General features: G+C 46.8%; 1 protein-coding gene across 5 annotated transcripts in view; it reads left to right on the top strand.

Moving 5' to 3' along the window:
• ASAP2 (ArfGAP with SH3 domain, ankyrin repeat and PH domain 2) overlaps positions 1–18,209 on the top strand; it is a 1,162,669-nt gene that overhangs the window by 337,771 nt on the left and 806,689 nt on the right. For all 5 annotated transcript variants that reach the window (XM_085610735.1, XM_085610732.1, XM_085610734.1 and 2 more), the window contains one exon: positions 12,398–12,483. In XM_085610735.1, coding sequence (XP_085466861.1) covers positions 12,398–12,483 — 86 coding nt within the window. The remainder of the gene's footprint in view (positions 1–12,397; positions 12,484–18,209) is intronic.

Below are 18,209 nucleotides of genomic sequence, written 5' to 3'. Positions count from 1 at the left end.
CCTTATGTTGTCACGTTTCCGCAGATCTACATACTGAGATGAAGGTAGTAGTAAGCAATAGTTCCAGGGTTAGAATGCCCTCTTGCGTCTGTTCCAACCTACTAACTTGCATGGTTTAAGGGTTTTCAACAACTCTTCTCTAACTTTTCCCATACTGAGAAATGTTGGAAATTTACTCCTGACAATGGCAGACGTAAACCTTCTTCCAGAGTTTGTAAAAACATTCCTTAGATTACATATTCTGCATTATAATTGAGCTGATATAGCTGATGTTAGGGCTAAAAGTAGAGCTACCTTACAGGAGAGGTACTTTAGTTCTGCCCTATGTATTACTCGAAAAGACTCTTCATTAACCAGGATAGCACCACATTATGCATGCACAATACTTTAATTTGGTATTATAGTAGGTCAGTTCTCACATGTGATGGTTTGATCACAGGCAGAAAATTGTCTGGAGGGAGGTTCCAGATACAAGGTAATTTTCTTGGATCAGTGGAATTGCTTCACATATATACCCAAAGCAGGTTATCTGTTAGGCTGTGATTTATTTTTATTTTTTAAGCAAACAAAGATTTTTCCATTGGACTTGTCATGAACATGAGGATGTGACAGTTCTGGTTTATGATTTTCTTGAAATCATTGTGTTTGGATAGAAGGCATACACGCAGATGTTAATTTTTGTGTCTGTTTTTCTCTTTCTGCGTAAGGCGCGCCTCTTTCGGGTAAAGAAAAGCCTTTCCCTTGATTTCTCCCAAAAATTCTTTCAATATCCCATGCATCTGGGTTTGTTTCTAAGTGTCTTTGAGCTCTCAAAGCATTCGTACTTGGTATTGCAGTACCGTCTGATACCTAAGAATTGCCCACTTGGAATATTGGGCCAGATATATCAACATTAGGAATTGCAATTTACAATTTGCAATTCTTATCGAATCACAATTTAGAAATCTCAATTCCTACTGCATGACAGTTTTATTTTTAAAATTGCGATTCCTAGTGGGTCGCAAATTGACCTACCTCATTTTTTGTTTGAATGTCTTTATTAGTATATTTTTATTCTCTTACGATACATCCATTGTCAAACATCAATAAGCATCACTTGCAATATGACAACTCTTGTTCTATGACACTGTGCAGAAAAAGTGGTGCATTTCCTTCTCATAATCTTGGTGCCATCGGTGTCTACGGTGTGTGGATGCCTATCCAGTTGCTTATCGTCTTGGGCACTTACGGCCCGCACATTCTGTCATCTCCAATCTAACGCCAAGATTAACGTGTTCAGTATGCCTACTCCCGACAGTAATCCATAGTGCGACAGAAGCAAGAAATTAGCAAAATAAATAAAAAGGTAAGCAACACTTATGTGAGAATGTTATTCATTGTGGAAATCAATTCTTGAAATATACCTTAGAACTTGCCTAAAATATCCAGATCCGCATATATATATATATGGATGTCACATCTATGTACTAGATATCTCTTTTCTCTTTTTATATAACATTTCAACCAAATTCGTTTATCAACCAATAATAAAGCTAAGCAAACAAAAGATGTCTATGTGCTGGGAGAACATGTGTCCAGTACCTAGTATGCCTTTTTTGGTGTTGCCATGTCTAGAATAGTGTGTCGTTATTGAGCGTGGGCTGCCACTTCCATTACCCATACCGGCATGTGGTCGCCAGGGTGCTTCTGCTTCAGTTCAACATCTTCAAGGATTGGAATTCGGGGCCTTGTCTGATCCAACCACTGTGGTTGGGATAGTACACAGGTGCAGCACATCGTCTACTCTCTGGTGATATCTCAGGTGTTTGGCTCCCACCTGCTCTGCGGGCGGTGGCTGCAGTAGGGTACGATCCCCACCAGAGATGCCGCGTCCTGCGATTCTGCAACCGGCACCACTTGAGCCGTGATCTGGACAGTTTCCTTGATAAATACGCGGGATATCCTGATATCGACGCACCACTGATGGTCTTAATCTTTCTCTACCTGAACTACCTTCCCCGCTTTATGGGCCAGCCTTGCATGAAAGGCAAATTGTTTATAATTCCAAGACAAACATGATTTATATATTTGTCCTGAAGATGATGCCATTTATTTTGTTTTTCGGCATCGAAACGTCGTCGACACAATAGGATCATATGTACTGAATATGCTTGTGAATGCTATGTACAATGCTCACTCAAATTATAATCAAGTCTGTTCACTGATTATAAGTATACAGACTGATTTGCTCGCTGTTGCCTATATTTGTTGTTTTGTCTTGTTCACTGTAGGTCACGGGCTGTGCCCCCTTGACATTACTTTCTGATTTTGTGCATCGCCAAATAAATTCCTGTCCGGCTGGACAAAGGACATAAATACTATTTAGTTTGTGTCTATCCTTATTTTAATCCCCCAACTACTAGGGTCCACTGTTTTTTGTAATAAGTTAACGCCCAAGGTCCCTAGTGTATTACCTTCGGGTTCCCTTGTCTCTCATAACTGCAGTAGGGTATCATAGTGCACAAGCGTTCTGAGCATATCATCCCAGGTCTGCGCAATGGGATGTTTCCTCAACCCTGCCGTTTCTTCCCTGTGTAGGGTGGTGCTCTCTGCTTGTGCCCACCCCTCTAGGGACTTTTTCCAGTGTGATACCTCTGGCGGATCCTTGTGCTTCCACCTTTTGGTTATGAGTCGTTTCGCCGTTATGAGACCTAAGTCTCGAAATCGGAAGCTCGCTTTATTCACCTTGTTTCTTATATAGAACCCCAGGACACAGACCTCCCAACTGGCAGGTACATCCATGTTAGTGCACATAGTTAGCGTTTCCGCTATCGCACACCAGTAAGTGTGGAGCCTAGGGCAAGCCCACAGCATATGTAACAGGTTGGCACCAATGAGGCGGCACCTTGGGCATTCAGAGGTGTTGATATTAAAATATTTGTTAATTTTATCCCGTGAAAGATACGCCCTGTGTAATATATATGTTTGTATTAGTTTGAACCTGGAATGACGCGGTATATGTGTGGCACTGGCTAAAACTCATTCCCAGGCTTTATCTGTCCAAGGTCGTCCTCTGTCTTCAGTCCAATAAGCGCGGAGCCTCTGTAGCGGCTGCAGCGTATGACTTAGGAGGGCCTGCACTAGCCAGTGTATTACATGAGACCCCTCCCCCATTACATGTAGGTATTGCAATAATTGATGCGCCGGCGGTTCATTTGTTATGTCCCCCCATGCTAGAGTGAACGTCCGTGTAATGGTTGCATATGTGAGGAATTGGCCCCTTGGTAAACCAGTGTCTGCTGTTAGTTCCCCAAAAGACATCAAGGTACCATCTACGTATAGATCTCCAAGTGTCTCCACTTGCTAGTGGGTGAAGCAATCCGCATATCTGAGTCTGTGTCCAGATTGTTGTCTCCGTCGCCGTGTCCGTTAGATTTTTCCCGCTTAGCCACTTTGCGACCCATTGTAGCTGTGCGGCCATGTAGTAAAGCTCCAGATTTGGCACTGCCAGCCCGCCACTTTCCGAGGGTGCGTACAGTTTCTGTAATGCAATTCGGGGGCGCCCTGTATTCCAGATCAAACCTCGTATCAACCCCTCCAGGTCTCTAAATAATCGCACTGGGACATTGTAGAGGTGTGGAAGGAACAGCACGTAGACCAGGTCGTTTAACGTAAGGTTTTATTGAGGATGTTACACGTCTCAATCTGCTGGGCAGTCTTTCTTCCTTCTTTGCGGGCTCCGTGGTTACAGCGGGGTGTTTGGTCTTCTCGCCAGCTATGGAACGTTCTCTGCGGGCACTCCGGGGGAACTCCAGGATCCACAGGGCGCGTGTAAAGGAAGGAAAAGGGGACCGTTAGGAACTCAACGTGTGGCGTTCTGAAACCCTATCACCGGGACCGGGGGTGAGGAAACACCTTCTGCTGTGCTTTCTAATAGTGCTTATATCTCAGTTCTCTTCTGTGCGATGAGTGAGTGGTTTTAGTGAAGGGGCAGGTAAGAAGGGGAATACGGCGTTCTAATGACCCTTTCGCCACCCCATCCAGCCCTTGACCCGTTCGCGTACCTGGGGTAGCCACACCCCTCCAGGAGTGTGGCTCGGCGCTGCGTGGGTACGTTGGCCTCCTGGCTTTACACCTAGCTCCGTCGTGGAGTCTCCGTCCCGGACCTCCGCTGGTACGTCTTCTCCGCTCACCGTCCTCGTTCTCCGCTCCTCGTCTCCTGCGCTCCACTCTTTGGTGATGTCACACGCCTCCGTCTGGTCTTCCGGCCCAATATCCAATCCGGTGGGTTCACGTGACGAGGGGGGCGTGGAAACCGCAAACAGGCAGTGCGGCTTAAAGGGATCCGGCTCGTTCTCACAGAACGCTTCAGCAGTCCCGAAAGTATCCCAATCGTCCTGTGAATGGGTAAAAGAACAAGGTAGTGGGGGTGCAGGTGTCCACCAATCCAGGCTATCTCGTACTTCATCCTGAGACGCCATGACCCTTTTACAGACATATACCGAAAGGTTTGCAAAATAATACAAGAGTTGGGGTAGAACTATCATTTTAGTTAAGGTGACGCGGCTCATAACATTCAGCGGCAGCATCTTCCAGAATTGTATCTGTGCCCTTGTAGAAGAAATGGCTCGAACCAGATTACCCTCCAGTATATCTCCTGGGGACCTGTATATATATATTCCGAGGTATCTGAACGTAGTCGGATACCAGTTTAGCGCAGTCTCGTTAAGTACTATATTCACCTCGGCCGCATTCTCACAGAAAGAATAGGCGCCAGACTTGGCCCAGTTTACCATGAGGCACGACACCGCTTCAAACCTGCGGAACAATGTTGAAATTGCCGGTGGCACAGCGTGCAAGTCTCTTATGTATAATAACAAAACATCTGCATATAGCGACACTGCATGCAATCCGTCGCTTAAAGGGATGCCCCAATCCGCGCCACCTTCCCGGAGGAGAGCTGCCAAAGGCTCCATAGCCAGAGAGAAGAGCAGCGGTGACAAGGGGCACCCCTGCCTGGTACCCCGTCTCACTCTTATTTCGTCCGACAGGAGCTTGTCCGTGTGGACTCTCACTGTTGGGCGTTGATACAGCAACTGCACCAATCTTTAGTCATCTCCTAGCTCATACTTGCGCAGAACTGCCGCTAAATATGGCCATTCCAGTGAGTCAAAGGCCTTTTCCAGGTCCAATATCAGGCAGCCAGAACTAGGCCAGGTCTCAGCTGCGTATCTCTGTAGTTTAAACAGCCCGCGGATATTTAAGGAAGTGCTTCTGTTAGGGACAAAGCCATTCTGATCTGTGTGTACCAGTCTGCACAAATGGGGCTATACGCCTGGCAAGGGTAGAGGCAAGGATTTTGTAGTCTGTGTGTAACAGAGCTAGCGGACGATAAGAGCCCAAATTCTCAGCGTTTCTGCCAGGTTTCAATAATGAGACCAATACGGCCTCATTCTGTGTGGGTGTGAGAGTTGCACGTTCCAGAGCTGCCTCATATACTCGCAGCAATTCTGGTATCAGCACATCCGAGCATGCCTTATAAAATTCAGCCGACAGTCCGTCAGGGCCCGGCGTCTTGCCATTTGAAAGCGAGTAAATGCTATCTCTGATTTCCTCTGATAGCAGAGGGGCACCCAGTTCCTCCCGCTGATGGTCTGTTAACTGCGGCAGCGCTGTGGCGGATAAAAAGTCTTGTATGTCGGTGTCCGTGGCTACCGAGTAAAATCTGTATATCGTGGTGTAGTGTTCCACAAAAGCACGGTGTATGTCACTCTGGGTGTGTGCCTAAACTCCCTGTTCCGTTTGTATTGTTGTCACGGGCGCAGCGGCCACATCTTGTCGTATCAGCCACGCCAGCAACCTGCCAGGTTTGTCTCCCATATGATGGGTGCGCACAGAGTGTGCTGCATAGTTTAAATTGCGGAGTCGTTCGAGCAAGCCCGAGTGCTCCTCTCTAAGGTTCGCTAGGGGTACAGCATTGCCTTCCAGTGCTGTGCCCTCCTCTCTGAGCAAATTGACCTACCTCATGAATATTAATGAGGTAGGTCGCAATTTCGACGCAGTAGGAATCGCAGTCATCACAGGGATGGTGATCTGCTAGGGTCAACAGACCACCATGTCTGTGATGACTTTTTAATAAAGCCGGCTTTATGTTTTTTAGTGCAGCCCATTTCCTTTATCGGAAATGGGACCTCATTTAAAAACAAAAGTTTTCTTCTTTTTTGTTAAAGAAAAAGCGGTGATCTCGTGGACCATGTCCTCCTCCTAAGCAAACATTTCTTTTGTATTCATAAAGTGGAAGGAGTCCCTTGCAGGCCACTTTCCTTTTGTGAATGCTTACCACCTCTCTTTTGTGGTGGGAAGTATTAATGTTTTGCCACCTGAATTCGATCACAAAACATTAGTATATACGTTCCAATTTGTATTTGGAAGAGACACCCAAAACCTGCTCCCCTTCCAAATGCTGAATCTGTATGTATTCGCAAACCCAAAATGCGATTCGGTAAAATGTTACTGGATCTCAATTTGGGACTAATACATACCAAAATGCCTTTTAGCGTTTGCAAACAGCCCGATTCTGTGAATCAGGCCTTTTACAAACACAAATAGGCTTGATGCATCTGGCCCATCATCTCTTAAGTGTAACGCCTGGAAACTCTCATAATGAGGAAAACTGTTTGTAGGGCTGGAGTTAGATCCCCTGCTTCCCTCTGATCAAGAATATATAAAATGGCTAATGGATGGTGGTTGAGCCAATGGAAAAAATCTTCTAGCCTTTTCTCGATGTTATTTGGCATTCATGCACACTAACCTCTTTATAATCCCAATGACCAGGTTAAAGGCATGAAGTGGCAAAGTCAAACCTTTATCCACCACCTCCTTCTGTGGCAGGAAGCTACGCCATGTCTTGTACTAGCTCTACTAATATAAGTACAACTTGATCATTAAGTCCTCCAGTGCTGCATCAGCACCAAGTCATGTGTCTTCCTTTCTGCTTTGTTGCAAACCATAGACTGGCATCGCCTCTTTTGCTGCTCTGATTGCACTCTATGCCACTTATTGTTCAGCTGGTGTAGAATATCCTCTGTTACAATATCTCCTAACTCTTTGTAAAAAATAAACTCCTTGGGCGTTTTCATTTGGATTGGTTCTAAATCGAAATCTATTAGATAACTTTTTATTGTTGCCAAATCCCATGGACCCTTCATTATCTTTTCCCATTGTTCAACACAACGTTTTAACCTTCCTCCCACTTTTACTTGGGTAAAACAAGAATTTATCTTCATGCTCACCTTGTCTTGAATAAGCATTTTGTCTTCGACCTCTTGAAAAGCTAACTCTTCCTCCACTCCCTCTTAAGTGATGGAATCCTTGATTTTCTTCTATAATTTCCACTGCCCTGGATTCCTGCATAATGGATCTTATAGTATCTAGGGCTGAGAGAGGTTGCCCTCTCCTCCTAGCCTTCCCTTAAAAACTATTTCTAGCAAATACTCTTCTCAGAGAAAGTTGTGCCTTATCCAGACTTGTTAATGTTTGGACATATTTGCCTATGGTTTTATCCATACGATCTCCATTTATCCATACGATCTCCATATAGAAGTCCCTTGGCTTCTTCAACAATTATAGAAAAAAGCAGCTAGGTTAAAAGTGAATGCACTGCCTAGACATGTCACTATACAGTAGTGAGGGTATTGCCCACCTCAGATGGCCAGCTGCCTAAAAGACCATAAATTAAACATATATTCACAAATGTATGAGAGGCAACACAAAGCTGGATTCACTGTGTTAATACAGTTTGAAGCTGATTGTAGAGTCCACACAAAACTTGTAAGATTCAAGTGTTCTTTAATCCACAATTCGGTACAACCACAGTCACAGCGTTTCGCCCAAACATGGGCTTCTTCAGGGCAGATGGTGTAAAACGATGACGCACAGAGGCTGTCGCGGAAAAAGGGTATCTTTTAATAAAGTATACTTTGCCATGTAATGGCATTAAAGCAGTGGAAAGGCTTATGCAGGTATAAGTGAAGTTCTGAGTATTCAAGGAATCCTGGTTATTCGGATTTCAGGTCTCGTGTGTAAATTCCTTTCCATGGGGGGCCTGTAGTGCCGCGGTATCCGTCGTGTTGAGATGGTTGCACGGATAAGCAAAAAGCCAGTGTTAATGTACGCTGGCGCCGATAAGGTGTTTCCGGTAATCGTATCAACGTGCGTGTAAGCTAGAGCGTAACACCAACAGGCTTCTTCACTAGACTCATTCACACCTAAATCTCCAAAATTTGGACTGAAAGTTATTAAGACAGTCTTGCGTCTTTCTGCCAAAAGGTCAGCCTTAGCTTTTTCCAGAAAACCTATTGCTCGCCTACACCACCCTCCCAAAAGGTGAATGCTCAAATCCATGCCCTTTGTATAAGCTTCTTCCAACACATCAGCATTTCTGCCAAAGGACCAAGGATAGACAATGCCTTGTCCTTGCATTGTTTCAATTAACTTTATAACCCCTTCCTTGGGTCTCTGCCCAGTTTAAAAAGATATGTTATTAAATTGGGATCTAAATTTGGTGTAGCTGTTACCCAATCCTCAATCACAGGTGTGGGACATTCTGCTCTCAAAATATTTCTCTCATCCCTTTCTAATGCTTAATATATCCTGCCACATGTTCTAATGGCCACCAATCTTTACCCCATAGGTGTCTCATGTCTTTTGGATCAAATCATTTCTCAGCTAGTGTATCAAATATTGATCTTTTTCCTTTCTCTCTATTTTTATTACTTTCATTACTCTATTAATCTAAATTATCTTTAAAATGTAAGGCCTGTATGTAATCATCTACATCTTCACCTGTTGTTCAAATTCCTCAAACTTGTCTTCTTCGTTTGCAGTGCTAGACTGCCCGTCCTGCATGACGCTCTGGACGCCAAATCTTTTTGAGCCGCTTTGGACTCCTTTCAGTTCTAAAGTATTCGTTTTATGCTTTCACTGTTTGAAACACTTCCCACCTGGCCCCTATTAACATTATCCTCTCCTTCTGAGATTGAAGTATATTCCTCATCTTCCAGGTTTTTGTATTCTCTCTTTTTCTTTAAAACTTTCTTTACTGTCTCTTGAACTGCCATCTGCAGTTCTATTGATACTATTTTCAGTATAAAATTTTCCTGCACCATATCGCCCGATGCCTGTTCTCCCATTTTCAAATAATTTGTCCTTTTTTGGCTTGCACTTAGTTGTTTATTTACTCTTATTAATTTTTACAATTCCTTCCTATTTCCTATTTAACTCTAGCGTATGCTTCAAAAAACCAGTCTGACATGTACCTGTCCCTGCAGCGATCACCAACAAGTGAGCGTGACCAGGCAAGCAGCCACGTTGCTAAGAGCCTAAGTGAGAGAGCTTAAATTCCTTTAGAAATATTGCATAATGACAGACAACGTCATAAGCGAAAGTGATGTAACGCCCACATTAAAGATGGCAGCTGAATTCTAGCGACTACTAGATGTCAATTCTGCCCTCAATCTGAAAATAAATGCCTGCAGTCGTGCGCTCCTCTCTGTAACGTGCCCCACACTTTTTAAAAAACATTCAATGCCTAAAACAGGCTTTTTAATAACCAATCCTCTTTTTTTACATTTTACCTAAAACCGGAAACTGTTCAATTATAGTGAAAATAAATCTCTAACCATCCACATATCAAACTTATTTATCTAAGAAGTGATGAAAGCTAAACATTTTTCAAGATGATACATTTATCTGAAGGTACAGCTTGCAGACTGAAGACCGTGACAAAAGGTTAAAACAAAACAAATCGACAAGTATCCGTTTCTCAAAAAAGAGCTTGCTGTCTTGGCAATGTAAAAGAATGCTTGTGTGTCTTCGTTTATTCATGTAATGCATGAATTAAAGAGTGACAAATGTGCTCCTGGTTTGAACATCAAAGTGAGTGCGTTTTTTCCTAGAAGACAAAAGATTGATAAAAATGAAAATGTACTTAACCATGTTCTTGTTCACCTCTTCTGGTCCTCGTGTGCCTCCAGTCCATCGACGCTGGTCTGCAGCAATTCTCCAAACCAATCCAAAGGCTGCTCTCATGCTGCTGATAATGTTAAGCAGGATGAGAGCAACGCCAGGATTGGCTAGAGCGAGCTACCTTGACGCTCCATCAGGCACTTGGGGCCTACGCAAGCTCTCCACCCAGCTTTCTAACACAGCTGGGTGGAGAGGTTTAAAGAGTGCATGTCAGTCTGTCTGTCGCAAGACAATCTGCCATGCGCACTCTAAAGTGGTAGAGTGAGCACCACTCCTCTGAAGCCAGTCAGCAGCAGTGGCCCAACCCCCAAACATGGCTTGGCTGGGGAAAGGCAAAAATAAAATGGTAATAATTTCATTGCATTACCATTTAATTTTTCACCTTTGTGGCAGCATGGGGTGGGGAGTGTCAGGAGTTTGCTCCTCTGCCCTAATAGTGGGTCTGCCGCCGGGTTTTTGTTCACATTATTCTTACAGTCCAAGTAGCCTGTGTCAAGGGCCATTCTTATTGACCGAGATAGACCCTTCTTTCTTAATATTATGATCAGTTTCCTTGTATTTTATGATTTGTACTAGATTTTGGAGTGTCAACCAATCTGGTTGAATGGGCCTTTTAGTTTAAAAATATTATATTTGTTTTCTATTATTGTCTTATTTGCTTACCATTGAATCATTCCCAATGTCTTCATGTCATATCAACAAATCTGTTTTTGAGAAATCTTCCAACTGCTGAATTGATAATATGGCGTAGTGTGGAGGTGGTAAAGGAAACTAAAAGTCAAGAATTTTGTGTAGTCTAGAAGATTTGATTGTTTGCAGAGCTTTTTGGGAAGTTTAATCCACATATCTGAAGCCTGGTACCCAAAATGATTGCCTCCCTGAAAATAATTGATGACGGAAACTATTTTAAGAGATGAGTTGGAGTGTAGTTTCATTTTTTCATAGGCAGTGGCAGATTTTGTCCTTGTTAAATTTTGTATAGAGAGAAACAAGGGTACCCCAATACGTGAGCCTGGGGTGGTGAAGTGTTTTAGAAAAATAATGGTTCTTGTGTGGCCAAAAGGTCCATACAAAAAGTTACCCTGTGGGGGGCACTATGTTTGAGAATTGGAAGTGAATTCCTTATGACAGATATTTATTTCCAAAAATAATGGTATTCAGGTGCTCACACAATAAGTGAAAATAAGCATGACGTGAAAAGTGATGGTGATATTAAAATAAAGACATCGCATTTACAACAATAATAGAGACTCCCCAAAATCTTTTTACAGAGTGAGAGGAGTTCATGTTGTAGGGGGTCGACGGCGTTTCGATCTCAATTGTTCGAGATCATCTTCAGGACATATAACTGGTGAGCAAGCTGAATTCGGGTGTTGTTGCGGTATGATTGGGCCACAAAGAAAAAGCGCCTATGGAATTATAGTAGACTTCACGTTACTGCGTGGTAGAGAGGGGAAGGCTGAATTAATTTGCCAGTGTCTTGAGTAACGGCTGTGTTGTTCAGCTTCAAAACTCAGAGCCGGTAAATTATTTTGGTCGAACCCAGGTCACTGAATGAAAGCCAAGGAACGGAGAGTGGAGCGTGTCCTGCTGCTACGGCTGCCTGCGCTGAGTGCACACAGCTATTCCTCAAGACACTGGCAAATTAATTCAGCCTTCCCATCTCTACTACGCACTAACGTGAAGTCTACCATAGCAATCCATAGGCGCTTTTCCTTTTTTGCCCAATCATACCGCAACAACACCCAAATTCAGCTTGCTCACCAGTTATATGTCCTGAAGATGATCGCGAACAATTGAGATTGAAACGCCGTCGACCCCCCTACAACATGAACTCCTCTCACTCTGTAAAAATGTTTTGGGGAGTCTCTATTATTGTTGTCAATGTGATGTCTTTATTTTAATATCACCATCACTTTTCACGTCATTTCCTGGGCTGCTGTGTTTTTATATATTTTGATACGGGGCAAGCACTTTCTTTGGTGCTTCTACTAGTAATCTAGTGCAGTCGACCCAAGTCATTAGTTTTTTCCCCCCACATAAGTGAGCTATAGGAAGGTCTCACTCACCCTACCTGCAAATTTTTCTGGTAACAAAATGTCTATGACACCATAAGTGTGGGTATAATTCTTATTTTTGGTTTGTTAAAGGGGCATTTCACTCTTTAGATGACATTATTTATGAATTTAAATAATTTCAAGGTTATGACTTACTCTATCAGCACGCCTCCAGTGTCTACCCTTTTATCTTGTTCACCCATGCAACCCGATCTTTTGTTTATTTAAATTTATTATGCTTTACCCTGCATCATTCAGTTTATAGTTTGCTCTTTCCTGTATATGATTTACATTTATTGGTTAGCCCTTACTAATGTGAATTGTTGTTTTAACAGTATCTTCTGAAGGTTAATGAGATCAAGATTAAGAAGGGAGTCGACTTACTTCAGAATCTCATAAAATACTTCCATGCACAATGCAAGTAAGTTCTAATACCATTATCATATGGCTTATTGTATATTTAAAGGAAATGAATATTTAAAGGAGTGTCTAACTGTTGTTTGAATGCATTATCATAATTTGTCAGAGGAAAAAAATGTAAAATAGTATTACTGCTGGAAGGTGTATTTTGAAGATTTACCTTATCCACAGGGAAATGCTGAGTTGAAACAAGCGTATGGTAAGTTTAAATTCTAAAAAAGAAAATATTTTCTTCAAATGAACAATAAGTGGCCGGGGGCAACACACTGATTAGATGGTAAAAGAGAGCAACCTGTAACACGTGTTTGACTCCTTCCCATTCCCAAATTCATTGGAGGAATCTTGTGCGTTTTGTTTTGGAAGTGGAAACTCTTTCATAGCAGTTTACAAAAGTGCAAGGCAAGTGATGCACACAACTTTCTTCCACTGTGGCCCAGGCAGCCATCTCAATCAATCAATATACAAGGTTTTTCGGGTAGTACCCATAAAACATCAATAGATGAAAAGGGGTAAAATTATAAAGATCTCAGGGGGCGTGGTCGGCGACCGAAGAACATGGCCGCAGCCTAAGGAGTCTCCCGAGGGCGCCGAGATAACCCCCGAAAATCCGGACATTTATCCTGTAGTGGGCGGCAGAAAAGCGACGGCGGAGGTCTAGCACAGCCAGCGGCATCGGAGGACGTGACCGACGAAACGCGGCGCACCCGGAAACCGCCGAAAACCGAAGCACTCGGCCGCGGCCTAACCTCGGCACAGAAGCCGGGGGCTGCAGTAGCGACCGCGGCCAGAAGTGTGAGGGGAGCTCCGGCTGAGGGCGCGCCGGGAGGAAGCGAGACCGGCCTCGAGATACACCCTGGCCAGGGTGCGGCACTCCAAACCAGTGACTTTTGATAGGGGCTCTCTGAATAAGCCCGGAGGAGCTATACGACAGCTGGAACGGGGCTCCAGGGCTTGACCCCCGTCGGGGGAGATGAAGACCCCGCGTCAGAACAAGAAGGGCCAGGTGCAAGTAACACAGCAGAAGTCATAGACACACCGAGAAGAGAGGAAGGGGGACGGTGAGAGACATCGCTGCCTGACGATTGACTACGATACAAGGGCAGGTGGAGGGACATTAGCGGAGACCATAGCGGCGGATGGCTGGCGGACACGGGAGGTCGTAGCTGGGGCCGGTGCCTGGTGCCCCCGTGACGAGCTGAGCGTCAGTGCCGAAATCGGATTGCGGTCTGTTCTGCCCAGAGTAGAGGCCAAGGTAACGGCAGGCGATCGGCGGTGGCCGAGGTGTGACGCTAGAGGTGGGTCGGTGGTGAGACGCGCGCACACGGCGCTATTAACGACGCCATGAGTGGCAGGGGCCCCAAAACGGTGAAAAGTAACCGCATAGACAAGTACGCCACCGCCAAGGATCGACGTGGCTGATCGGAGGCGGCGCCTGGAACCCTACAGGACCCGGAGGTGGAGGGGCAAAAGGAAATCACGCTCCGTGATGTGATGCTCACCTTGCAGCAGATGCAGGCCTCCATTGGCACTATTTCCTGTGATGTGACGCTACTTCGGGCTGACATGTCGAAACTGGGAACGAGAATGGCGGACGTTGAGGCCACAACGACGGTCCTTTCAGTGGATACGCAGACTCTCCAGAAGCAGGTACAGCAGCTCAAGGCGGCTAACAAGCAGATGCTGGAAAAGATCGATGACCAAGAAGGGCGCGCGAGACGCAATAACGTGCGCTCGGTTGGGGTGCCAGAGAGTGTTACAGGCCCGGCACTTGAGTTGTTTGTGGAGGAACTGATCCAGGACCAGCTAAAGCCCCACAGACTCTCGAGATTCTTCTCGGTAGAAAGAGCACACCGGGTGCCGGGGGGTCGACCAAGGCCGGGCGCTCCCCCGAGACCGATCTTGGCGCGGATATTCAATTTTCGCGACAGGGACGCAATCCTGCAAGCCGCTCGAGTGGGGCCACCGATTCGGGTGGACAACAGTGTGGTAACCCTCTATCCGGACTATACAGACGCAGTCACGAAGAAGCGGCGCACTTTCACGGAGGTCAAGTGGGAACTGCGAAGTAGAGAACTGAAATACTCCATGCTCTACCCGGCGAAGCTGCGGGTGGAAGCGGAGGGTAAAAGCTGGTTCTTTGCCACCCCGAAGGAGGCGTAGGAGTGGCTGGAGGGATGGCGCCCTACCAGAGACAAGGGCGCGCGGGAGAAGAAAGGACACAGACGGCCCGGGCAGTCGGCCCGGCAGGAAGAGCAAGGAGAGGAAGGGGGTGGCCCGGCAGCCGCGGAGAGATCTGGACACGGCACGGAGGGAGACTTTGAAGGGTAACCCCTGGATATGGAGGCAGGACTGCAGTCTTGAACACTGATGGGGCCTAGATACGATACTACGTAGAGGTCCAGGTACAGATTGCAAGTGCTGAAGTGAAGGGGCAAACGATGGACGGGGCCAGCAGAGACAGCTACAGAAGCGAGAGACATGGAACCCTTCTGCTGGTGAGGTATACTGTCAGAGACCCGATAGGCGAGGGCCACTGGACACAGAGTGTGCGCCATAGCCACATAAAACTCTTTTGAAAGGGGGACTCTGGGAGCCGAGGGGGATTTTTTCCCCTGCAAGTAGGTTCATGGGTAGGGAGTTAAAGCACTCTGCTAAGTTGGGGAGGTGGGTAGTTTCACAGCCGCCAGGCAGGGAGGCAGGGAGGGGGGGGACAGGGGCTGGGGTCAGTGTCAGGGGGGGGTGGGGGGGGGGGGGGGGTTTCTGCACAGGAGTGGCAATTCTTGATACAGTAGTGACACAGGCAGTTATGAGCTGCATGGTGATAGGCACAACAGGGATAGCAAAGGAAACAGTCCTAGTTCACCACCGAGAGAACGGATAGAAACCAAGAGGATGGTAGTAGCGTCCCGGGGTACAAGCTGATCAAATAAGAGGGCCCCCATTGACTGTCATGTCCTGGAACGTTAACGGATTGGGAGACCAAATTAAAAGGGGACTGGTGATGCAATTCCTCAGACGACGAAGACCGGCGGTGGCACTCCTTCAGGAGTCGCATCTGCACGGCAGTCAAGGCATTAGATCGCATGGGGTATAAAATGGTAGTACACTCCGAATTCACCTCAGGGTCCCGTGGGGTCGGGATCTTGCTGAATAAAGGCTTCCCTTTGTCGGTAACGGCGACACACAAAGATGATCAGGGGAGGTTTGCGGCCATCACGGGCCAGTGGGAGGGCAGAATATACAATATTGTGTCGGTATACATCCCCCCGGCGCTGCACCAGCCGGCACTCACTGATCTGGGGAACCTACTACTGGCACTTCCGGACGGGGAGTTGATCATTGGTGGGGATTTTTTTTGAAATATTTTTATTAAATTTGCAAACACAAAAGAAAATAAACACCACTCATCGATCTCCAGGCGTAGCAGGAGGTTACTCCAAACGGAATTCCACAGTGCAGTATAGTTACAAGTGAGACATAAAGACATTACATACGTAGCATATCGTTCCCATCTCAAACCCCTGCATTCGAAAGGCGCACTACTCTTTGTCACTGAGTTCCTCATCTGATGCGGCTGGTGGGGGCTCACATATATTCCCTCTGTATACATTCCACCCATTCCACACCTGGGACCATTTCCGGGGGCACCCTCTATGTATATATACAGATTTTTCAACCACCATTACTTGATCCATGTCACGTATCCACTGCGCCAGGGTAGGCGCCTGCCCCGAACCCCATCGCTGGGCTATATTGCGTTTTGCCAGCATGAGCCCTAACGTCACCCAGAGCTGCGTCATTCTATTATGATCAGTTTGTTCCCACATGTTAAGGAGACATCGCCGAGGCTCCGGTGGTGTCAGGATTCTAGTCACTTGGGAGAGCGTATGCATCACCTCCTTCCAGTAGATCGTGATGGCTGGGCATTCCCATATGGTGTGAAAGAAAGATCCCTCGTGGCCACAGTTCCTGAGACATTGCGGGGACTCCGCCCGCTGTAGTTTAAATAGGAGTGTACGGGTGTAGTATGTGCGGTGCAAAATTTTAAGTTGGACTAGTCTGAACTTGGACGATATGCCCACCTCCCTGGGGGACGCCGTCTCATCTAAGTCCCCAAGTTCTGCCTCCCATTTACTCTTGAGGATCAGGAAAGGATCAAGGCGAGTATTTATTATTTTCCGGTATGTGAGGGACGTCGCTCTTTGAATAAGGTGTTCTGTCAGGAGCCGATCTTCCAGGGGCGATGACTCCGGGAGCCGCATCCCCGGTGGAATCGCCGCCCGGAGAGCGTGGTGGATTTGTAAGTAGCGGAAGCATTCAGTATCGGCCAAGTCGTACTCCGCCTGCAATTTGGGGAAAGGGACCACCTCTCCCCGTTTCCAGAGGTCCCCGACCCTGGAGATACCGATTAGATCCCATTGGTGGAATCCCTTGGTGGTGCGGAGTACCCCGAGCCGCTTCGCGTCCCAGAGAGGCGTAGCCTGGGTAATCCTTCCTGCCCAGCCCATTGCGCGCTGTGCCGTGAACCATATCCGGAGGGTGTGTGCTGCGGGCCCCGCCGGAGGGTGACCTTTTTTGGGGTTGTATAGGGCTCCCAACACCCCCTCCCCCCCCAGCAGCTGCCGATCCATGCGGTAAGCAGGGTCATCTCCAGGCGCATGGAGCCATTGGTTTATAATCATAAGTTGCGACGCCCAGTAATAGGTTTTGATATCTGGGAGGGCTATACCGCCGTCGTACCAGCCACTGGTGAGCTTGTGTAGAGGTATCCGTGGTGCCTTGTCCTCCCATAGGAGGCTGGTGACCTCTGCGTTGATAGCCGTGAAATAGGAGGGTGCAACCGGGAAGGGGGTATTTTGTAGCATGTATAGGAATCTAGGGAGGGCCAGCATTTTGAAGAGTGAAGCCCTTCCCAGCAATGTCAGGGGCAAGGAGCGCCAGTGTTTGACGTCTGCACGGAGCCTTTGCAGGGGCTTCATTAGATTTTCAGCCATAAATTTGTCGCGATCCGCCGTCACATAAATGCCAAGATATTTGAAGCCATCAGCGGCCACTCGGATATTACAACTCCTCGGAAGGCGAGGTGGGGAGCCCTGGAGCATGTAAAGGATGGATTTCTCCCAGTTGATCTCATAGCCTGACCTCCTCCCATACGATGCACATATGTCAAGGAGACAGGTAATGGAGCGTGCCGGCGAGGCAAGGTACAGGAGGACATCGTCAGCATATAGGGAGATACGATCCTCCCACCCCAACGTCCATTTGAGGCCCCGTATCACAGGGTCCTGTCGAACCCATGCCGCCAAAGGCTCTAGAGCCAGCGCAAAAAGGAGCGGAGAAAGGGGGCATCCCTGTCTCGTCCCCCGGCCCAAAGGGAAGGCGTCCGAGACGTGGCCGTTCACTACTACCTGTGCAAGTGGCTGGGTGTAAAGAAGCTGAATCCAAGCGCAAATCTTGGGGCCCAGTCCCATGTGACGAAGAACGGCAAACAGGAAAGGCCATTCTACCCTATCGAACGCCATCCGCGCATCTAACGACAGGATGGCCGCGTCCTCCTCTATCGAGGAGCGGCACGCAACAATTCCATGTAGACGTCGTATGTTTAGGGCAGTGTTTCGGTGGGGCATAAATCCCGACTGGTCCGGGTGTATTAGGGTAGAGAGGTATGGCTGTAGTCGTGTCGCCAGTACCTTGGCTAGGATCTTCGCCTCCGCGTTCAGTAATGAG

Source organism: Triturus cristatus, chromosome 6, assembly GCF_964204655.1.
Source record: "Triturus cristatus chromosome 6, aTriCri1.1, whole genome shotgun sequence".
NCBI classification, from domain to species: domain Eukaryota; kingdom Metazoa; phylum Chordata; class Amphibia; order Caudata; family Salamandridae; genus Triturus; species Triturus cristatus.
Note: the sequence above shows the minus strand (reverse complement) of the source record. Positions and strands in the feature narration are given on the sequence as shown.